At 45.5% G+C, this 24,632-nt stretch overlaps 1 protein-coding gene across 4 annotated transcripts in view; it reads left to right on the top strand.

Annotated features, from left to right (window-relative positions):
- Window positions 1–2,881, top strand: part of LOC141086555 (trafficking kinesin-binding protein 1-like) — a 73,597-nt gene extending 70,716 nt beyond the window's left edge. For 2 of the 4 annotated variants that reach the window (XM_073572697.1, XM_073572699.1), the window contains one exon: window positions 1,623–2,881. In XM_073572697.1, the coding sequence (XP_073428798.1) occupies window positions 1,623–2,091 (469 nt within the window). In that variant the 3' untranslated portion in view covers window positions 2,092–2,881. The remainder of the gene's footprint in view (window positions 1–1,622) is intronic. The other 2 variants (XM_073572701.1, XM_073572700.1) reach the window with 2 other exon arrangements.
- Window positions 2,882–24,632: the final 21,751 nt, after the last annotated feature.

Here is a 24,632-nt window from a genome sequence, read left to right as displayed (position 1 = left end):
TCACCAGTGCTCGCAAGACCTTACTCGCCTATAGGCACCAGCCAAGGAAATAATTTATAATAGCCGGGGACACGTCTGGTCACTGAGTTATCTTGAACTAGGTTACTGCAAATAGTGTGACTCCTTCTCAGGGTTCGTTTGTTCTAAACTGATCATAAGTGACTGATAAAATGCTGTGTATCTACAGAAATTAGAGGGCGCATCACAAAACTCAGCGTGGGCCCAGATTTGTCTTAGGGGATACATTAGTGTGATGGCGGCAGACAAAGGGGCCTTTTGCCTCCATTAACCAGCATGTTACTCGAAATGAAAAGCATGGAGTGGCACAATAGACCATGCTAATATAATATCTATACATAAAGTATGATTTTTTATATACAGTGGACCTCAGGGCGACGAATGCCATTGAATAATATTTGATTAATATATAAGGCCCAGTGTAAACATGGTCTTCTAGGGCTTCAGTCACGGCTTCCCTTTCCATACTGTCATTTATTAAAATGCTCCTCACCGGATAGGCAGTATGTATACTTGCCAATGAATCCCAAATGTTGGGCTTATTAATGCATCGCCCCGGTCTTCACCCAGGAATGTTCCTAAAATGAACAAAAAAGCCTCCTTTTAAAATGCAGGTTATTGTATACCACATCCCTCTGTGGTCTGGCCCAAACTTGACTGTTGGGTAGTACGGGCATTCTGACCCAGTGATGTATCAGTACATCCAATGGCATTAAAATCCTATATTTATTGCAGAGGAATCGCGTCTCCACCACAACACGTTTCACAGCAAAAACTGATAAAACAAAGACACCTGCATTTAATGGGGATTTTTAAATTTTTTAACTTTTTTTTGTTGATGAGAGGAAGTGACAGGACTGTGGGAGGAAAAGGAACATTTCGGGTAAAACAGATGCCCTGTGGGATTCCGAGTGCTGGGCTTGGAGGACTAAGCATGAGCGAGATCATCCTTGCGTCATGCTCTGCCCCCTCAGTCCCTGCACTAGGTGTAAAACCAGGCATCGGTTTTGCCTAGACTGCTCTTTTAATAGTAGAACCCTGAGTCGGAGGGGCAGAAAAGGCTTTCTCTCTTTAACCCTTAACTGTTTCCTTGTTGTTTTTTGCATGCGCTAACCCTTGCATCTGTCTTCATTAACCGATTTTTCTCCTTTTGGAGGAACAGGAAAGCCTTGTGTTTATTCACTGGTCTGGGACCATTTAAGCTTTAGCTGGGGAAAAGGGACACTTTTTTTTTTTTTTTTCACATTGCCTGAATGGTGAAGGCTCAGTCTAGACCACAAACTTCACCTGCAACATTGTGCCAGAATGTCAGAAGGAAATCTGAGACCAGTGAATCTAAGACGAGGGCTTTTCCCGATGTGATACTGTGACGTTCTAGTCCACCATGGTGGCTTATGCCTCTTACTGTCTGTACACTCATGTTTTCATTTGTTTCAGGGGCCACAATAGCCAGCACTTTTATAGTATAGAATAGAAGTTTTGTCTTAAGTATTAATGGTTAGAGAAGATCATATAGGTGGAGCCATCTGAACGCACTTGGCTTATGATCAAACAATATAGACTTCCTATGTTCCTCATCATGGTTTCCTCTTGTCTTTTTCCAGTCTTCGTGCAGTTCGTTCCTCATGTGGAAGCTTTGAGAGCTTGAGTTCCTTAAATCTTGAACCTCACAAAGAAGATCCAGTGGCGACCTATGTCCCACAAAGGAATGACCAGCCTGACTCTGGACGTAATACCCCCTTGGGATTAGTTACCCTCCTTAAAGAGCGTGGTATATCTGCCTCTGCAGAACCCAGCAGCAAAACCTCAGCTGAAGCTGGAGTGAAGCCACCTGCAACCCTAGCATACCCACCTATCTTCCAGTTAGGTTGGGGTAGGACTTTAAGAGGGCTAGGCTTTGGAAGGTCCGTTGTGGACCACGCTTCAGCAAATGAGACACCAAATTCTGGCACTGCACAAAAAAGTATCTTTAGTATAAACCTGGTAGAACAATTACGGAGACTTGGCTTAAACCGGGTGGTGGAGAGGGGTATTGTTTCTTTCCAAAGGACAACTGAAGCCAAGGAGCCTTAAAACTGAATCTGTATCACGTGACTGAGCTGAAAGGCAATGAAAAACTGAAGACGTCACTTTGCACTGACTTGACTAATGGGAGGCAGGAAGAGACCACATGGCCTTCTTCATACCTTGTTATCTTGCATGTTCTTCTAGTAGCATGTGGTGTGGAAGTAGGGATTTTAGAAATGAGCACTTGATGGCTATGCAGCCTCCACCATATTACAAGAGGCATGTAACTACTGATCTAGTAGTGCAATGCTCCTGGCCAGTATGCAGTTCCAGAATTAATTCTGTACACATAATCTTGTGTCCTTCTACTCTGGGTTCCAGAAGAACTTTTAATGTTCTTTTAGTGTCTCATTTTGCCCCAGAAACTAAACTGGGAAAAGAATGATGCTCCGCTTAAGTCTTTTTAATGTCAGTGCATTGCTTATATCTGGTCTATTTACTTTTAAAGGTACAAGTAATGGGTCCAATTCCATGTTTTTTCATGTTTTGCTTTATCCTGGTTGCACAGGACAAAGCTTATATTTTTATATACATAAAGAAATGTAATCTTACCAGTGGCAAATGCGAACCACATCGCTCTCTACCTCCACCTACCAGTGAGCCTTGGTACTGCACATGCTAGAATAGAGCTGGGTTAGGGATTCATTTAATGTTCTAAGACTCCTGATAAATGGTTGTAGTAGGTCTGTGCTCGGTCTGTCCAGGGTTGGTGGAATGTGCTGAACAGGCCAAGACTTCAATGTTCTGATGATGCACTGATTGTACATGACTTTAATAAATCAGAAATGTAAATATATCAGTGGTTGTTATGATATACTGAGATGGTGTCTATCTGGAAGACAGAAGAAGAAGGTTCTGCACCCCTAATTCTTGGCACGCATAAAAGGTGCATCCTACACCTCCATGTAAGTCAGATACTCTAAGGCCTCATTCAGACGTCCATTGTTCTCATACGAGTGTTATCCGTGGTTTTCATGGTTAGCACTCTTACCTATGACTGTCTATGGGACCATTTACATGTCCATGATTTTTTGCGGATGGAATGGTCTGCTCAAAATTTTGGAGACATGTTTGATTTTAATCTGAATATCTGATCAAAATCGGCTAGGCAAGTCTATGGTTCTGTGAAAACAATCGGACAGCATTCAGATGCCATCCGAGTGTGGTCTGATTTTCACGGTTTGTCAGAATGGAGAAGGTTGGCAAGGTTTTTTTTCTCCCATGTACGAGAAAAATTGATGTCACTGCGATCAGGTCTGATCAAAAAAATCCATCATCCGCTTTTCTCGTACATGGAAAATACTGAGGTGTGAATGAAGCCTAAAGCCAGTGATTTTGGTTGCATTATGGTCATTAGTTTTTTCACTAATGAGGGAAAATAAAAAGTTTCTCCATCTCCTCTAATCTATCAGTGAGTGAAAAATGGACATTCAGCTCACAGATGGCATCATAATGCTGTCAGAATTATTCACAGATCCACAAAATAAGAGAAAAAAAAATATCAAACCAATAAATAGGTATACTTATGTATAAAAAAAAAAAAACACATATTTGGTATTCCCGCATCCGGAACAACCCAACCTATAAAAAAAAAATTGGAACAAAACGTGATCAAAAAGTCAAATGTAAATAAAATTGGTATTGCTGAAAACAAGCCACCAAACAGCTCCGTTAGAAACGTAATAAACAGACGTCCAGAGCTTCCTTAAAAATAAAAATATATTTGACTACAATTAAAAAAGTCATGAGAGACAAAAAATATATGCCACTAGTGAAGGGGGGGGGGGGGGGACATGTACATGCAAACGCTTTTCAATAAAGATTCCTTGATCAATGATTAAGCAATCTGCCTGGAAACGTCTCCTCGCCCCCCCCCCCCCCCCCCCCCTTCCCTAGTGGCATAGATTTGTCTCATGACTTATTTTTAATTGTAGTCCAATATATATTTTCTTAAAGAAGCTCTGGACACTGGAACATTTCTTGCCCTCTCTCATGTTTCCCGGCGGCGCTGCTCGCTTCTGCTCCTTGGACTTCTGACATGGGTGAGCTGACTCCTTTCATAACTAATAAAAAGTTAGAGCACTCAGAATACAACAATGCAAAAACAAATTTGTTTTTACTGTGTAAAACTAGTAAAACGTAAAAAAAAAAAATGGCCTACGTGTGGTATCACTGTAATTGTACTGACCTGAAGAATAAAGCTGCATTATCACTTTCACCACACGGAGAATGGAATTAAAAAAAAATAAATAAATAAAATCCTGAATTACTGTTTTTTGTTCATTCTACTTCCTAAAAATCGGAATACAAAGCGATCAAAAAACGTTATGTGCTCAAAAAGGGTATCAATTAAAACATCGACTCGTCATGCAAAAAGTAAGCCCTCACATGACTGTCAGTAGAAATCTAGAAATATTATAGCTCTCAAAGTATGATGATGCAAAACTTTAGAGAAAGTGTCTGTTGTGTGTGACAGCAGCCAAGCATAGAAAAACTGTATAAATCTGGAATCGCTGTAATCGCACCGACCCAAAGATTAAAGTCATCTAATCACTCATACACAGCACAAGGAACGACGTAAAAAATAAAACCAATTCTTCACCTGCTGTTGATTTGTTAATTCTGTCTCCCAAAGATGGCAGTAAGGCTCAGCTCATATTTATCTTGCGCTCTACGCTGAGCGCTTACACCAGGGTTTCCTTGTAAATCTCTGAAATACATGATTCAGACGGAACACCCGGAGGAAGATTCCCATTAATGAGGTAGATGGAGGTACTGTGGACGTTGTCTTGTCCTTGATGAGGCAGTGTCCATCTTTTTAGGCATGCATAAAAGTGCCGTCGGCCACAGTTTTGTGCATTTCGTATACTGAATTGATCCCTTGTGTGTGGGGGGGGGGGTCATCTGAATCATGTTACTTGGATATTTAGATGGAAACCCCTGATATAAGTTCTCAGCATAGATCGCAGGATAAAAATCATCCCAAACGCTATGTAAAACGTTCACAATTAAGGCTTTAACTCTATCCAGAGTCCCCACTCAATTCAGTCATCTGTCAGTGGAAATATAGGGGGATTCTACGTTATTGACAACATAGAAGCTCTGGAAAAGTGCTTTGGCTCTGTGCCCACTAAAAGAAATCCAGCTACGATAATTTCGCGCTCCCAAATCTAAATGCCCCTCTCCCTTTTGAGCCCCAGTGTATCTAAACCGCATTTAGCATCCATATGTTTGGAATTTCTGTAGCAATGAGAGTCTGCTTAATTTACGGGTGCATGTCTCCAGAAGCACAAACTGGGCATATTGTACTGAGCACTACAATGTCACTGGCAAATTTGCAATTTTCACTTGTCAACATCCACTGCTGTTTGTTTCTTGAAAACGCCCATTGAGTCAAAATTGTCGATACACCTGTAGATAATTTCCTAGAGTGGTATAATTTCCAAAATGGGCTCTCTTAAGAAGGCATTCTGCTCTTCTGGCACTTAGGGGCTCTGTTTATGGAGTCCGCAAACTATGCACGATAATTTGCTCTCCAAAAGTCAAATGGCACTCCATCCCTCTCGAGTCTCTCCGTGTAGCTAAGCCGTAACTGTACAACCACATATGGAGTATTTCCACGTTCAGCAGAAATCGTGTCAAATTTTGGTGCCTTTTTTTTTCTTTACCCATTTCCCAGTGTGAAAAGGTAAGAAGGTTTTTTCACTGCCCAATGGTATACAATTCTGTGACACACTCGTATCAATATGATCACTGCACCCCTAGATTATGGGCTAGGGGATCTTCTGTTCTCACACCTCAGGGGGGCTCTTCCAGTGGGTCATGGCATCCGCAAATCATAACAAAATCAACACTATAATAGGGTGCTCCTTCCCTTCTGAGCTTTCCACTGAGCATGAAAAGTATTTCCTGATTACATGTATGGTATTTGCTAATGCGGGAGAAATTGAACAACAAACTCTGAGGCTCTTCAAATATGACATGGCATCCGCAATCTATTCCATCCAAAATTGAGTTCCAAATTCAGTTGGTGCTCCTTCCCTTACGAGCTCTGCAGTGCGCCCAAATAGTAGTTTTCCACCACGTATGGGGTATTGGTGTACTCAGGAGAAATTGCACAGCAGATTGTCCTGTCCATTTTCTCCTGTTACCCTCCTGAAAATGAAACATTTGGGGAAAAATCAGCATTTTTACTGGAAATATGTATTTTTTTCATTTTCATGGCTCACCATTATAAACTTCTGTGAAACACCTGTGAGGTCAAGGTGCTCATCACACATCAAGATAAGTTCCTTGAGGGTTTTATTTTCTAAAATGGGGTCACTTGTAGAGGATTTCCACTTTTTAAATACATCAGGAACTGTGTTGATGCGACATGGCATCCGCTATCCATTCCAGCCAATTTTGTGTTCCAAAAGTGAAATGGGGCTCCTTCTCTTCTGAGCCCTGCCAGGCATCCAACAGTAGTTTTCCCCCACATATGGGGTATCTGTGTATCTGGGAGAAATTGCGCCACAGATTAGATGGTCCATTTCCTCCTGCTACCCTTGTGGAAGTGCAAAACTTGGGGCTAAATCAACATTTTTGTGGGAAAAAGTAAAATTTTCATTTTTTTCTTTCTACATTAATTGCTGTGAAGCACTTGAAGGGTTCATTAACGTCTTGAATGTGAGAATTATGATGGGTGCAGTTTTTAGAATGGTGTAACTTTTGGGTATTTTCTGTCATCTAGACCCTCAAAGTCCCTTCAAATGTGATCTTGGTCTAGATTTTGTAAATCTTGTTGGAAAATTGAGAATTTGCTGATCAAATTTTAACCCTTCCAACTTCCTATAAAAAATGTTTAAAAAATGATGCTGCTTTAACTAATATGGTAAATAGAACTCTCTGGTTTAAGGGCATAAAAATTGAAATTTCTCTATCGCTTCATTGGGGGACACAGAAGCCATGGGTGTATGCTGCTGCCACTAGGAGGCTGACACTTGCAGAAAAAAGTTAGCTCCTCCTCCGCAGTGTACACCCCACTGACAGGAAGTAGGATGTTCAGTTTAGCTTATAGTGTCAGTAGGAGGTGGACACGGGTCTTTCACTAGACCCTTATCTACCTAACGTGCGTCGTTTCTTTTCAGGTTTACGGAGGGATACAGTGTGAATGGTCACTACTGTACTCCCACACAGACTATGAGTACGGCGTGTACTGCCACCCCGTATCCTCATATGTCTGGACGGCAGGACCCCAAAATCCCTAACACAGACGCGTGTTTAGGGGATCCGCAAGAGAAAGAATACCTGGTCCTGCCTACGTCTCCCACCCGCTCACCCACCAGAGCCTGTCGGTCAAAGAGACACGGACGTCCTGCAACATGGATTCTGGACGTCCGATTTTTGTGATTGAGGAGGTGCTTTCCCTCTTTCCCCCCAGGTGCTGGAGGAGAAGAAAACGGGAAAGGTAGAAGAAGAAAGAGAGGAGAAAAAAAAACAAAAAAACCTTTATTCAAAGAGAGTGTGGTTTGGGCGGCTAGCGCAGTTCATACCTTCCGGCTGGTTCCTGGGGCCTCAGCACTGCCTTGCAGATCCTTTGCGGAAGAGAGGGGTTTTGGCACACAGGATTCCTATTCTTTGTGCCCCCTTGCATGCCTGTCTAAGGGGCGTCATGGCGCTTTGTTTGCGCCACTTTTAGCACCCTGGCGCCACTGTGGGGACCCGTTTGGCGCTATTTTATGACCTCCGCGGGCCCCCCTTCCACGCTGCCGGCCGCTGGCTGTAATCTAGGTCCTGGCTTCATCTTGGGCCTAGTTACAGTGCTGACTCCGCCCCCCTTCCTCTCGGCTTCGGGCGGGCTTTTTTCCCGCCTGTGTCTCCTTATCTCCTCTTCCTGTGTGGCGTCAGGCTCTGCCCACTACCCTCAGCTTCCTCTGTGGGCTGGAGCCGCCACCATATTGCTCCTCCGGGCCCCGCGTTTAGCTGAGAGCGGGCTTCCCGGTGTTCTGGCCGTCCTCACAGCGCGCGCGTTCTGCCCTGCGTCTTCTAACAGACCCCATTTTCCGGCTGGGGTACAGAGGAGCCACATCCATCTATGGGACCTGCCTGTCTCTCTCTACAGCCATGATGTCTCCTATAGGACATCTGCCGTAAGTAGCTGCACTGCAGACTGACTCCCTCATCGGCTCTCCTGTCCCCTAACCTTCTGGCAGCGCTTAGTGGGATTGTTCTCATGTGTAATTCCTCTTCCTCCACTGTGGTCCTCTCCCATCGTCCAGGAGCCCCCAGTTGACCCAGTTGTACAGTCTCTGGAGCCGTACAGTCACTGACGTAATAGTACTCTAGAGTCGTGTATTTTACTGGCGTAATTGTAATCTTCTGCCGCGCAGTCTCTAGTGCATCAGTATGTCTGGCGGAGATCTGATTTTTCACACGATTGTTGTGTTTTCGGCCATTACAGATAGGTGCCTTGATTTTCAGCAGAGCAGGTCTCAACCTTTTCTTCACATAACGACGTTGGGGTCCTGGCATAGCAACAGCTCCCATATCTACTGCTCACAGACTCTCGCCCTTCATTTTTCTGCAGCCCCCTCCGGACGCTGGATTAATACTGTTAGAAGCAGCTCCTAATTCTGCTTATATCTCTTCACGTCTCCAGGGTTGGGCCGGATTTCTAGCTAGATAGAAGTCCGTGTTACCTGGCAATTGTCTGCTGTGGCTCAGCGGATAAAGAACCTGACCACAACTCGCTGGTCCAGAAGTTGAAACCATGGCGCACAACAGAGAGTAGTGTTTAGTCTCTTTCTGATCCGAGGCCTACTGTTCTACCGTCAGAAGAATTGACTGGTCAGAATCTACTTTACTACAGACTTCGTGGCACGGCTTACAACACGTGAAGCCATTATTCTATCTGACGTCGCCAGGTATCCAGACCTAGACCGCAACACAGAAGCCGTTATTCTGTCTAATGCTGTCAGGTATTCAGACCTAGACCGCAACACAGAAGCCATTATTCTGCCTAATGCCGTCAGGTACCCAGACCTAGACCGCAACACAGAAGCCATTATTCTGCCTAATGCCGTCAGGTACCCAGACCTAGAACGCAATACAGAGGCCGTTATTCTGCCTAATGCCGTCAGGTACCCAGACCTAGACCGCAACACAGAAGCCATTATTCTGCCTAATGCCGTCAGGTACCCAGACCTAGACCACAACACAGAAGCCATTATTCTGCCTAATGCCGTCAGGTATTCAGACCTAGACCGCAACACAGAAGCCATTATTCTGCCTAATGCCGTCAGGTACCCAGACCTAGACCGCAACACTGAAGCCATTATTCTGCCTAATGCCGTCAGGTACCCAGACCTAGAACGCAATACAGAGGCCGTTATTCTGCCTAATGCCGTCAGGTACCCAGACCTAGACCGCAACACAGAAGCCATTCTGCCTAATGCCGTCAGGTATTCAGACCTAGACCGCAACACAGAAGCCATTATTCTGCCTAATGCCATCAGGCACCCAGACCTAGAACGCAATACAGAAGCCGTTATTCTGCCTAATGCCGTCAAGTACCCGGACCTAGACAGCAGCACAGAAGCCGTTATTCTGCCTAATGCCGTCAGGTATTCAGACCTAGACTGCAACACAGAAGCCATTATTCTGCCTAATGCCATCAGGTACCCAGACCTAGAACGCAATACAGAGGCCGTTATTCTGCCTAATGCCGTCAAGTACCCGGACCTAGACAGCAGCACAGAAGCCGTTATTCTGCCTAATGCCGTCAGGTATTCAGACCTAGACCGCAACACAGAAGCCATTATTCTGCCTAATGCCGTCAGGTACCCAGACCTAGACCGCAATACAGAGGCCGTTATTCTGCCTAATGCCGTCAAGTACCCGGACCTAGACAGCAGCACAGAAGCCATTTTTCTGCCTAATGCTGTCAGGTATTCAGACCTAGACCGCAACACAGAAGCCATTATTCTGCCTAATGCCGTCAGGTACCCAGACCTAGACCGCAATACAGAGGCCGTTATTCTGCCTAATGCAGTCAAGTACCCGGACCTAGACAGCAGCACACAAGCCGTTATTCTGCCTAATGCCGTCAGGTTCCCAGACCTAGACCGCAACACACAAGCCGTTATTCTGCCTAATGTCATCAGGTATCCAGGCCTAGACCGCTCCGCAACTCAGAAATGGCGGTCTCCTATACTCTTCTCCGGGTTTTCTCCACGCTGATTTGTTCACAGGATACTTAGAGCCGATTGCAGCTGGGCTATAACCGCTATCCAGGCTGCAAACGCATCACCTACCAGGTACAGTAGTTCAATCGGCCGTACTACTGTGGAGATGTGTCTGAGGTTGACTGCTTCAGTGGTACTGGTGTTCTGTTCCGTATTCAGGTGAGCCAGACGCTCTAGCCTTTGCCTAAGCTCCCGCCTAATCGCCACTCGAGGTGAGGTCCCGGCATTTATTGCTCATGGCGGGCTACAGCTGCGGTTAAAAGCCGCTTTCGGGTGAGTCAAAGACACCTCTCAGCTACATATTTCATTGTCAATAACATCTGTGGCTTGTTAACAGTTAAACGTAAGCACTACCATGTCCAAACAGAACGGATCTCTGTCCCACAGAGCGGATCTTGGTAGCAACATAACTGGATACTCCACCTTCAGGTGGGTCAGACTCTCTCGTGTCAGGTACGGATGGGCGCGGTTTTAATGCAGCATGCTCTGTACCCTAAGTGTGAGTTGCTCCACAGGAGTTTTTTTTGCCATCTTCTGATCAGTTTACTGTACTGTCCAGAAGCTCTTTACTGTCGGTGTGTTCCGACTATCTTTAATGTTTGGCAAACAGTAGTTTATAACTTCTAGCCTGCCCTAACGGCCTTCGAGCTACCACAATACCTAAGCTCCTTATCTGTCGTAACTTACCTATTCTTTCTTACAGACGCCGAGTAAAGACTCCAGCAGCTCAGACTTGTGACTTCTGACCGTGACCGGGAAAAGTATCGCACCTCAGACAGGAGTGGGATCTAACTCTGCGCAAGCATCGACCGGAGTAGACGGCTGCTCCAGTTTTGGATCCAAGGATGAGTGTGGTGATAACGCGTTTCTTCCTTCGGCTAGTATTGTATCTTTTCACTGTTATCCTGTTGTCTTAGACTTAGACTAGCGGGTCTACACACCGTAATCTCCTCCCTGCTCCAGAGGGTCCAGGATGGATTCGGTCGTTTACATCGTCAGACAGATTTCCTGCCCTTCATCAGCCTAGTTGTCTTCTGGTGTCTATTTGATTTACCTAGACCCAACTTTCCTTACAGTTGACATAATCCATGTTTTGCATGGACTTTCCTGGCTCGACTAATCACTTTTCTAAGTCCAGCTACACTATTTATTTCCATATCCACCTTCATCCCGGTATGCTGGGTTTATCTTCCTTTTGATCTCAAAGTCATCCAGTAGTCTACGTTCTACCTCCTTAGTCGAGCAAATCAGTTGTCTTTCATAGCCATCCTGATCCTACATCGCGGAGATGAGATCCAGATTATCCCCTGGTTCCATTCAGTACGTTTTCAGTGTTCGGCTCTTTCGCAGGTTCTCAGTGGCCTGTTCTCAGGTCTTGTCATTTTCTCACAGAACGGCCTTCAGCCGTTTCCAAACAAGAGGGCGCCTTAGTATATCACTTTCCTCCCGAGCCCTTCGTAAATTAGACTACTTCTGCGACTACGAACCCTCCGGTTCCAAGTCTCCCACTTCTACGGCCTTCCTCTCCCAGAAGTGCATACCTCAGAGATTCCAATGGCAAATTCACACAGTAGTTGGCAAGGTCAACCTTGAAACCATCCGCCGCTATATCGTGTCCTGCCTTAGTCTCCACCCGTGCTACAAAGTTCTATAGACACGTGGTCTAGCTTGCTCATCAGAGCATTCTTGCAGGGGACCGATCCAAAAATTTGACAGCCCTCACTGTCCAAAATTTTCTCTTGCAGGAAACATGAGTTTTCGCCTCATCGTTCCCATCTAGGGGTCCATTTGGTTTTCTGTTTCATGAGCGAAATTCTTTCCAAAGAAGTCCCTCACCAGCTTCCCGTTCCTTCCGTGTGGCTCCAGTATGCTAAATTATTGGAGGTCACCGGAAGGACAAGCGCTCTCCTTCCTCAGGCTGAACCTCGTCGTTCTTCAGCGATTTTTCCTCAGCATTCCTTTTCAGGATCTAGGATTGAGTCCATCCTTGTTCTCAGGAAAACATTCTTCTTAGTTCAGCATTTGCCTCCTGTGAATCGCATGATTTTTCCATGAAGCTCTTATCCAGGTCCTGATTTCTTCAGGACTTTGCCGATATCTGCTTTTGCAACGGACTGGTTCATTTTCCTTTTCAGTTGGTAGCCTTCCCTTTCAGGTTCTCCACCACTCCTAGAGCCTCACAGACTCTATAGCAGCTGTGGTACACTTCCTGTGGATCAAGGGTCCACTCTACATCACTCTAAATTCCCTTTCTTTCATCCGCCTCGAACTTTTCCTTCGTGGCGCTCTCTCATCAGGCTACCTGGCCACAGCAACGGTACTTATCAAGCTCCGGCTTGAAGTATTGAGGTCCTCTGGCCTCCAGGTCAGCGTCTGCTCGCGGAATCTGGTCGACATTAGTAAGGTTGCCGGCTCAGGAACGACTGCGTTCCTTTCAGTACGACGCACACTGGCCGGGCAGTGTGTGTCCTCCTGGCGGTACTCTTTGGGCCTTCTTCTGGAACCTCTGCAGTGCGATCATATGTTCTCCACAGGTCCATGAGGTTTTTCAGAGCCTTTGCCTAGCTTCGGCAAGTGCCGGTCGGGGTGAAAAGACCTCGCAGGTGACAATGGTGACTTCCTCGTCCACATTGGGGTTGTTGGCTGTTCCCTCCCCTTGAGGACTGCTTTGGGACGTCCCATGGTTTCTGTGTCCCCCAATGAAGCGATAGAGAAAACAAGATTTTTAGTTGCTTACCATAAAATCTGTTTCTCTGAGCCTTCATTGGGGGACACAGCACCCTCCCAAGTTGAATAGCACGGTTTACTGTATAATATTGTTACAGTATGGATATGTGTTTTCTGTGGTTTTTATCTCGTTTATAGATTGCTTCTCCTACTGCTTTCTCACTAACTGAACATCCTACTTCCTGTCGGTGGGGTATACACTGCGGAGGAGGAGCTAACTTTTTTCTGCATAGTGTCAGCCTCCTAGTGGCAGCAGCATACACCCATGGTTTCTGTGTCCCCCAATGAAGGCTCAGAGAAACAGATTTTACGGTAAGCAACTAAAAATCTTGTTTTTAAAATTGTGAAATGTTCAACATTTTTGCCAAGTTCCGATATTTTTAGACATAGACGCAAAAAATATTAGCCTAAATTTACCACCATCATCAAGTACAATGTGTCCCAAAAAAATTATCTGCAAATCAGTGGGATCCGTTGAATCGTTCCAGAGTTTTTACTTCATAAAGTGACATTGATCAGAATTGGAAAATTTGGCCTGGTTAGGAAGGTGAAAACAGGCTTGTTGGTGACGTGGTTCAAGCAGGGGTAAATCTGCTCCACTCCTGCATTGAAAGAGGGTGGCATCAAGCATACACAGGTTATACACCCAGCGTGCGATGGGCAGCAGGTATCATGCATTTGTTCAATCCTACTAAATTCTACCGACATGTGTGAGATATCTGCCAGTCGCGCATGTGCGTTGACCAAGGTCTGTAGATGTGATGTCAACTGCATCATTCACTTATTAGTATTTGGATTATAGAGCAATTCTGATATGGATTTTCAAAGTAATTGCACCATACCCATCAGGACAAAGAATTCTATTTAACAATGTATGTAGTTTGTACTGTGAAATTATTGGTCGTTTTGCCATGATCGTTTTTTTTTGCAGGAGGGTGTAGAGGAGCATTCAAGAAACTATTATATCTGCTGTTTACATGATGGACCTATTGTGGCGTCAGATTCATCATGATCTTCTGTAGGCCAGACTGCAGAGACCCGTATGACGTAAACGGTGCCTTCCCGCCTCCCATCAATCCCATACGAACAAAAACAACAGGCCTGGATGGGTTGAACAGGTCGGTCACAGTTTATTAAATTCTTTGCAGAGAGAAGCAAATACAAATTCGCAATGGAGTCAACGCTGAAAGCCCCCGTCTCTGACGGTGGGCAAGTAAGCAGATGAGAGGTTACGAACCTTTGCCCCCCCCATACTACCGCCACAGAGGATCATGTGTATGACCTACACAGGACTCCAATCCCCACACAACAACATTAAGGCCTGTTCAACACCATCCTGTAAATTGGTTAAAAATATATCGATCCCGATATCTGTAGTATGAACGCCATCCGGTCTCGGTAAATTTGAATTGTCTTTTTGTAGCTCGTGGTGGCTAACAACGATGCCCTAGTTTTTTCTGACGAATTTAGCCATCTTTGAGTATCTTTCTCCTTGATTTGTCAATGGCTTTAGGATCTTTGGCTCCATGCCAGACCGCTCGTGGTATTATGTCCGACAGTACCACCACCATATCCGGCAATAAGCAGGCAACACGCTCTATGTCCGTTGACATCACTGTGTAGAGCTCGGCACCTTTTTTCCTGGCTAAGACATTACCGCCGGCGTGCAATACCATTACCACCGGCCCTTTGGCCGTGTTAGAGATGTTGACTTTTTCAGGGACTATTTACTGCCACGGCAGTCCTCTGATGCCTCTCCAGATGACCTCCAGTTCAGGGAAACCAAAATTTTTTCCACCTGGGCGTATGCTGGCCCTTTTGTATGCTCAATAATCAAAAGAATGCCCTAGTACCCAAACTGTGGGCTTATGGCCGCCTGTAAGAAACGAGATGTGTTGGAGCAGATCTGGTCTTATACAGTTAGGTCCATATATATTTGGACAGAGACAACATTTTTCTAATTTTGGTTCTAGACATTACCACAATGAATTTTAATGTGACGAGCTTCAGCTTAAGCTGAGTCGTTTTTCTTTAGAATGAGTGGACCCTCTGGGCCGTGGCACCCACCCACCTAAGGCGAGCTGACCTAGTGAGGAACCACCCCCTATACAGGGAGTGGCAGGGGCAGGGCCAAGGGGTGAGCCACCACGGCTGCTGGACCAGACAGCCGGCTCAGGAAGCAAGACAAGACGAGACAAGGCATTAGTTCAAGTAAACTTCAATCAGGAACACTTCAGGGTACAACAGGTGCAAAGGTGAACACACAAAGAACATAAAGCAAGATGCGTGCAAGGGCACGCCGAGGTCCAAGACATGAGGAACTCTTCTAGGTAACACAGGTGCAAAAATGTGAACACACAAAGTCCATATAGCGAGGTGCGTGCAAGGGCACGCCAAAGTCCAAGACAGGGTGCGAGGGCATCGGACTCCGGAAGGCTGGCAAGGGCTGACAGGATCCAGGCATCAGGGTATAGACATCTGGCTCCAGACCTCCGGCAGTAGTCAGCAGGCTTCAGGAATCCGGCAGACAAACTAGGAGACAAAACAGGGTGCGTGCTAGGAGACACGCCGGGATCAGATTCACATAACGGAGACCTGCGCATGCCGAGGGGCATGCCAGGGACAGGTACAAGGACGGAGGCCTGCGCGTGCGAGAGAACGCCAGGGAGAGGCACAAGGTCCAGGTGTCTGGCTACGGACATCAGCTCCGGACATCAGGCCGCAGTCATCTAGGTCCGGACCTCAGGCAGCGGTCGGCAGGTTACGGAATCCGGCAGGCAAGACCGGGTTCAGAGCAGAGCGGCGAGAGCAAAAGACATTGTGCAAGAGTAGCACGAAAAGGCACAGTGCGAGAACCAGCGTGCGTGCAAGGGAGCACGGAGACCACAGCTGGGAGCACCGGTAGGTGGTACTGACGATGGTATAAGCAGGCGGGCATGACTAAAGACGGCATCGCTGCGGCCACGCAGCCGGAGACCACTATAGCACTGGACAGCGGGCACGGCTGAGGCACACAGGCGAGCACGACTAGAGGCGGCACGGCTGAGGCACAACAGGCAGGCAACCAGGCATGTACACCGAGCCACAAGGCAGGGCTAGGCAAAGGTACAGGACAGAGACGCGTGCTGACAGCACGGCAAAGCCTAGTACAAAAATTGCAAGCGCGCACGAAGTATCAGAGACAAGGCACAGAGTAATAGACAGGACCCTGCGCATGCAAAGGACATGCCAGGGGAAAGGTACAGGGCGAGGAATGCGCCTACCGAGGGGCACGCCAGGGACAGAGCACAAGAAGCAGCAAAGCAAGGTAAGACAGGAAACCAGGCACGGAAACACAGACCGAAACACAGAACGGACACAGAGCAAAGAAGGACTACAAGGCAAGGCAGAGCAGACACAAAACATGGCACGAGGGACAAACACCAGACAAGACAAGAGACGGAATATGAGCACGGAGCGTGCGCAGAGACAGACGACAGAGCAGAGTGCAAGGGCACAGAATAGAGGGAGCGACCCAGCAGACCAGGCAGCCATGCAGGGAAGCAACACAATACTCAGGCCCTGAGCATAGGAAGGGGCGGTCTGATATAAGGCATTAGCACCTCCACTTCCGGGTCAGGACCAGGGGAGAACTTCCAGTTCAGATCCTCCAGGATCACGGGGAGCAGTCACATGATCAGGATTCCAGACATGCAAGGATGATTGAAGAACCAGTGCTGAAACCTAGGCAGGTCACGTGATCAGGATTTCAGACATGCAGAAACGATTGCAGAACCGGACAATGCAGGATCCTAGGAAAGGTCACATGATCAGGGTTTCCGACATGCAGAGACGAATGCAGAACCAGCCTATGCTGGAACATAGCAAGGACACATGATCAGGGATACTAGACATGACGAGATGATCACAGAAGGCGCAGAGCAGAAACGCAGGCATCCCGCAGCTCAACAGTCATGAGGTGAGTGTGCACACTGCTCTAGGGAACATGCAGGATAGCAGACATGAGATGCGCGTGCACACCGATCCAGGGGTCATGAAGCAAAACAGACATGGCGGACATGACATTTAAACAAAACAATTCAGATGCAGTTGAAGCTCAGACTTTCAGCTTTCATTTGAGGGTATCCACATTAAAATTGGATGAAGGGTTTAGAAGTTTCAGCTCCTTAACATGTGCCACCCTGTTTTTAAAGGGACCAAAAGTAATTGGACAGATTAAATAATTGTAAATAAAATGTTCATTTCTAGTACTTGGTTGAAAACCCTTTGTTGGCAATGACTGCCTGAAGTCTTGAACTCATGGACATCACCAGACGCTGTGTTTCTTCCTTTTTGATGCTCTGCCAGGCCTTCACTGTGGTGGTTTTCAGTTGCTGTTTGTTTGTGGGCCTTTCTGTCTGAAGTTTAGTTTTAACAAGTGAAATGCATGCTCAATTGGGTTGAGATCAGGTGACTAGTCGACTTGGCCATTCAAGAATATTCCACTTCTTTGCTTTAATAAACTCCTGGGTTGCTTTGGCTTTATGTTTTGGGTCATTGTCCATCTGTAGTATGAAACGACGATCAATCAGTTTGGCTGCATTTGGCTGGATATGAGCACACAGTATGGCTCTGAATACCTCAGAATTCATTCGGCTGCTTCTGTCCTGTGCCACATCAATAGACACTTGTGACCCAGTGCCACTGGCAGCCATGCATGCCCAAGCCATCACACTGCCTCCGCCGTGTTTTACAGATGATGTGGTATGCTTTGGATCATGAGCTGTACCACGCCTTCACCATACTTTTTTCTTTCCATCATTCTGGTAGAGGTTGATCTTGGTTTCATCTGTCCAAATAATGTTCTTCCAGAACTGTGCTGGCTTTTTTAGATGTTTTTTTAGCAAAGTCCAGTCTAGCCTTTTTATTCTTGATGCTTATGAGTGGCTTGCACCGTGCAGTGCACCCTCTGTATTTACTTTCATGCAGTCTTCTCTTTATGGTAGATTTGGATATTGATACGCCTACCTCCTGGAGAGTGTTGTTCACTTGGTTGGCTGATGTGAAGGGGTTTCTCTTCACCATGGAGACTATTCTGCGATCATCCACCACTGTTGTCTTCCGTGGGCACCCAGGTCTTTTTGCATTGATGAGTTCACCAGTGCTTGCTTTCTTTCTTTCTCAGAATGTACCAAACTGTAGATTTTGCCACTCCTAATGTTGTAGCAATTTCTCGGATGGGTTTTTTCTGTTTTTGCAGCTTAAGGATGGCTTGTTTCACCTGCATGGAGAGCTCCTTTGACCGCATGTTTCCTTCACAGCAAAACCTTCCAAATGCAAGCACCACACCTCAAATCAACTCCAGGTCTTTTATCTGCTTAATTGAGAATGACATAATGAAGGGATTGCCCACACCTGTCCATGAAATAGTCTTGGAGTCAATTGTCCAATTACTTTTGGTACCTTTAAAAGCAGGGTGGCACATGTTAACCCCTTCACCCCCAAGGGTGGTTTGCACGTTCATGACCGGGCCAATTTTTACAATTCTGACCACTGTCCCTTTATGAGGTCATAACTCTGGAACACTTCCATGGATCCCGGTGATTCTGACATTGTTTTCTTGTGACATATTGTACTTCATGTTACTGGTAAAATTTCATTCAAATAACTTGCGTTTATTTGTGAAAAAAATGGAAATTTGGCAAAAATTTTGAAAATTTCGCATTTTTCCAACTTTGAATTTTTATGCCCTTAAATCACAGAGATACGGCACACAAAAAACTTGATAACTAACATTTCCCACATGTTTACTTTACATCAGCACAATTTTGGAACCAAAAATTTTTTTTGTTAGGAAGTTATAAGGGTTAAAAGTTGACCAGCGATTTCTCATTTTTACAACACCATTTTATTTTTAGGACCACATCACATTTGAAGCCACTTTGAGGGGTCTATAGGATAGAAAATACCCAAAAGTGACACCATTCTAAAAACTGCACCCCTTAAGGTGCTCAAAACCACATTCAAGAAGTTTATTAACCCTTTAGGTGCGTCACAGGAATTTTTTTGAATATTTAAAAAAAAAAGAACATCTAACTTTTTTTCACAAAAAAAGTACTTCAGGTTCAATTTTTTTTATTTTACCAAGGGTAACAGGAGAAATTGGACTGCAAAAGTTATTGTGCAATTTGTCCTGAGTACGCTGATACCTGATTTGTGGGGGGGAACGACTGTTTCGGCGCATGGCAGAGCTCAGAATGGAAGGAGCGCCATTTGACTTTTTCAATGCAAAATTGGCTGGAATTCAGATCGGACGCCATGTCACGTTTGGAGAGTCCCTGATGTACCTAAACAGTGGAAACCCCCTACAAGTGACCCCATTTTGGAAACTAGACCCCCCAAGGAACTTATCTAGATATGTGGTGAGAACTTTGAACCCACAAGGACTTTACAGAAGTTTATAACGTACAGCGGTACAATTAAAAAATCATATTTTTTCCACAAAAATGATCTTTTCACCCCAATTTTTATTTTCCCAAGGGTAACAGGACCCTAAAAGTTATTGTGCAATTTGTCCTGAGTAAGCTGATACCCCATATGTGGGGGTAAACCACTATTTGGGCGCATGGCAGAGCTCGGAAGGGAAGCAGCGCCATTTGACGTTTTTGGCTGGAATTGAGATCGGACATCATGTCGCGATTGGAAAACCCCTGATGTACCTAAACAGTGGAAACCCCCCACAAATGACACCATTTTGGAAACTAGACCCCCTAAGGAACTTATCTAGATGTGTGGTGAGAACTTTGAACCCCCCAGTGCTTCACAGAAGTTTATAACGCCCGGGCGTGAAAATAAAAAATTCGTATTTTTTCCACAAACATGATCTTTTAGTCACCATTTTTTTTATTTTCCCAAGGGTAACAGGAGAAATTAGACCCCAAAAGTTGTTGTCCAATTTGTCCTGAGTATGCTGATATCCCATATGTGGGAGAAAACTACTGTATGGACACACGTCAGGGCTCGGAAGGGAAGTAGTGACGTTTTGGAATACAGACATTGATGGAATGGTCTGCGGGTGTCATGTTGCCTTTGGAGAGCCCCTAATGTACCTAAACAGTGGAAACCCCCCACAAATGACCCCATTTTGAAAACTAGACCCCCTAAGGAACTTATTTAGATGTGAGTTGAGAACTTTGAACCCCCAAGTGCTTCACAGAAGTTTATAACGCTCGGACGTGAAAATAAAAAAAATCATTTTTTTCCACAAAAATGATATTTTTGCCCCCAATTTTTTATTTTCCCAAGGGTAACAGGAGAAATTGGACCCCAAAAATAGTTTTGCAATTTGTCCTGAGTAGGCTGATACCCTACATGTGGGGGTAAAACACTGTTTGGGCGCATGGCAGAGCTTGGAAGGGAAGGAGCACCATATGACTTTTTCAACTCAGAATTGGCTGGAATTGAGATCAGACGCAATGTTGCATTTGGAGAGCCCCTGATGTGCCCAAACAGTGGAAACCCCCAATTCTAACTCCAACCCGAACCCCAACACACCCCTTACCCTAATCTCAGCCCTAACCCTAACCCTAACCCTAGCCCTAACCCTAACCCTAATGGAAAAATGGAAATAAATACATTTTTTTAATTTTATTATTTTTCCCTAACTAAGGGGGTGATAACGGGGGGTTTGATTTACGATTTATGGCAGTTTTTATGTTTGGCGGCTGTCGCACGCTGAAAGACGCTTTTTATTGTAAAAATAGTTTTTGCATCACCACATATTGAGAGCTATAATTTTTCTGTATTTTGACCTACCGAGTCATGTGAGGTCTTATTTTTTGCAGGACAAGTTGACTTTTTTATCGGTACCATTTTCGGGCACGTGACATTTTTTGATCGCTTTTTATTCCGATTTTTGGGACGCAGAATGAACAAAAACCAGCGTTTCATGAATTTCTTTTGGGGGGGTGCGTTTACACCGTTCCGCGTGCGGTAAAATTGATAAAGCGGTTTTATTCTTCGGGTCAGTACAGTTACAGCGATACCTCATTTAGGTCGTTTTTTTATGTTTTGTCGGTTTTATGCAATGAAAACTATTTTATATAAAAAATAATTATTTTTGCATCGCTTTATTCTGCGAGCTATAACTTTTTTATTTTTTCGCTGATGATGCTGTGTGGTGGCTCGTTTTTTGCGGGACAAGATGATGTTTTCAGCGGTACCATGGATATTTATATGCGTCTTTTTGATCGCGCGTTATTACACTTTTTGTTTGGCGGTATGATAATAAATCATTATTTTTTGCTTCGTTTTTTATTTTTATTTTTTAAGGGGTTCACTAAAGGGGTTAACTAATGGGACAGTTTTATAGGGCGGGTCGTTACGGACGCGGCGATACCTAATATGTGTACTTTTATTGTTTTGTTTGTTTTTTTTTATTTTCAAAAAATGAATTTATTGGGGAATATTTTTTTTTGTTTACTAATTTATTTGGCGATTTTTTTTTTTATTTTTTTTTAAATTATTTTTACACTTTTTTTTATTTTTTTTTACTTTATTACATAGTCCCAGGTGGGACATCACTGTCCTGTGACAGATCGCTGATCTGTCACATCACAGATCACTGTGACGGATCAGCAATCTGTCACAGGCATTGAAGAAGACTTCCTCTTGCCTGCGCTTTGCAGGCACTGAGGAAGCCAGCTTCCTGCAGGCCCCCGAAGGCCCCCGTCGCCATCTTGGATTCGGGGGCCTGGAGGAAAGGAGTCCCCCGCAGCAGCGCTGCACATTGCGCTGCCGTGGGGGGCTCAGGGAAGCACGGAGGGAGCCCCCTCCCTGCCGATGCTTCCCTTTAACCCCCGGTACACCGCGATCGTGTTTGATCGCGGTGTGCAAGGGGTTAACGTGTCGGGGTGTCAGCTGTGATAAACAGTTGACACCCGGCCGCGATCAGCGGCGCTCACCACGTGGGCGCCGCTGATCGCGGTAGACGTACTATCCCGTCCATGGGCATAGGGGCCCGGGTCCCATGGACGGGTTAGTACGTCTCATGTCAGGAAGGGGTTAAGGAGCTGAAACTCCTAAACCCTTCAACCAATTTTAATGTGGATACCCTCAAATGAAAGCTGAAAGTCTGAACTTCATCTGCATCTGAATTGTTTGGTTTAAAATTCATTGCGGTAATGTCTAGAACCAAAATTAGAAAAATGTTGTCTCTGTCCAAATATATATATGGACCTAACTGTATATCTTGCAAAACATGCGGATTTCTAACGGCCTAATCTCTGTACTTCAACTTCCGATACACCGGCCCTAGCTGATTCGGTGGCCGCCCCTATTCTGAAGAAATGTGTACCGTATTCCTTTGGGTTAACGCCGACTGCCTCTACACATTGTTTAAAGATTGCGTGAAACTGATATTTAGTAAGCGGGGACCCGTCAGTGTGTGAGAGAAAGAATCTACTCTCGTGTCTAATAACCGTATAGCGTCTGACTATTTTAACTGGGTGCATATAGGGCCGTCTAATGCCTTGAGAAAGACCCACGCCCCTCTACTGGTGGGATCGCATTTGGATTTCCGCACTTTTATGCGCAAAGCGTCGCTACATATGACGACATCCTCGTTGATTAACCCGCCTACTGATGCTGTTTTTGACCGTGGCACTAGCTCGCTAATGCGAAGCGCCCCGAAGAATGCGATTGTGAACGCTGTAGATATTAGGGTCGACTCATATTGTGACTTGCACACTGTTATAGAGATTGCGATAATATCATGCAACAGACTTAGAGACACAGGGCGACGACATTCCTGACTAGGTTGGAGCCTTTTCCAGCCTTTAACGGCTTGCCTGATAAAAATATTTAGTTACGTCATCCCATCCTAAAAGCTGAAAGAAAAAGGCTATTCCTGATAAATGTTGTTGCGCTAATGTACCCGACGCGCTTCTACGCCTGAGCAGATTCAAAAGTTCTACTAACACGTCGCATCTAGCCCAATTACATGTATCGACTGGTCTTCCTCTGATTAATGAGCACCATTCTTCCTATGCCTTACCATAGACCTGCCAGGTAGCCAGTGTCACTGAGGCTTGGATCAAGGGCATCAGTGATTGGCCAGAGTGTCCCAGAGGGAGGGAGGACACTGTAGGCCCAGTGGCAGAGCGTTGGGGAGAAACACTTTGAAGGCCTGCCAATCGGAAGACAACAGAGAGTTAATCACATCCTCTACAATAGACATAACTCTGGCGCGGCACCAGATGTTGTGTCTAAGGCATAATAACGCTAAGCGGCGCAGCAGCGCGAGAACAGGTGGAGAGGAAGAGGACATACTGTTCAAGCTTTTTGCGGTTCCTGGGTGTTTGGTTATAAATGTAATGTTAGCATTTTCCAATTGGTTACCCCAAAGCTCAACAGCTGCTACTATCGAAAAAATTTCTAACAGTGCGGAGTTGCGGCCCCAGGTGGATGTCGTCCATAAGTTTGGCCAGCTGCTTTTGCACCATTGGTCTTTGAAGATTGCGACAAAGCCATTATTGAAATCAACACCAACCGCTAGACCTAAGGCCTTGCTCGGCGTTTCCTGCGCCATGACGCATGTACGAGTCCAAGTCGTATGTCCATTGTAGCGAATCTAAGAATGACTTCCAGACTAAGAAATCTGCCTTCATGGAGCGGTTGAGTCCAATTCTATGGCCTGGCTGGGCAATGCCTTTAGTTGACAACGATAAACGGCATGAGAAAGCTCTGCCCGCTGGCATAACGCGACAAGCAAAGTTGAGCAAACCTAGCAAAGACTGCATCTGCTGGAGGTTGACTTTTTTAGATTCGAGGAAAATTACAACCGCTTGCAGTGTTTTTTGTAATTTATCCACCGGTAAATGAAAAACCATTTCATTGGTATCTATTTCAATGCCGAGGAAAGGGAGCATGGTGCATGGACCGATCGTTTTTTCGGGTGAAAGTGGTACTTCAAGGTGCCGAGCTATAAATTTAAACTTTAGAAGGAGGTAGAAACAGAGTTTAGAGTCTCTGGGCCCGACAAACAAAAAGTCATCTAGGTAGTGAGTTGTTGAATTGCTGCCTGTTTCGTGCCACACTACCCAGTCTAGGAAGGTACTGAAAAGTTTGAAATAGTGGCACGAGATGGAGCAGCTCATTGATAAACACATGTCGAAATAAAACAGCTGGTCCACCTTACAGCCTAACAAATGAAAGTGTAGGGTCATGGGCCGGCTGGGGGGGTGGTCCCTCTGTATACCGCGCAGAGACGTCACAGAGAAAAGATGGAGGCAGGTTTCGGGTACAACAGGTCCAAGTTTATTCCTCACCGTCCGACTGACGGCCTCAGCAGTACACCGTAATACCTTCACGGCCTTCCGTTTCCAGGCCTCGCTACACACACCGTACTTTTTCACCAGGGACATAAATACACATACCGTTCCTTTTTCACTTATTGACGATCCTGTCAGCGCAGTTGGGTCGCCCTCCCAGGGCTGTGGGGTACTCGGTACCGGGCCGGTGTCAGAGGGATGTGTCGCGGCAGCGGTGACCCGGTCCGTGGCCTTGGGCGCCCAAATCAATGGTGGTTTTTAATGTAGTTTATGTGAATAGTTTGTG

The sequence above is a fragment of the Dendrobates tinctorius genome, unplaced genomic scaffold, assembly GCF_039654945.1.
Source record: "Dendrobates tinctorius isolate UK_male_01 unplaced genomic scaffold, ASM3965494v1 ptg000032l, whole genome shotgun sequence".
Lineage (NCBI taxonomy): Eukaryota > Metazoa > Chordata > Amphibia > Anura > Dendrobatidae > Dendrobates > Dendrobates tinctorius.
This window is presented reverse-complemented; position numbering and strand designations above follow the sequence as displayed.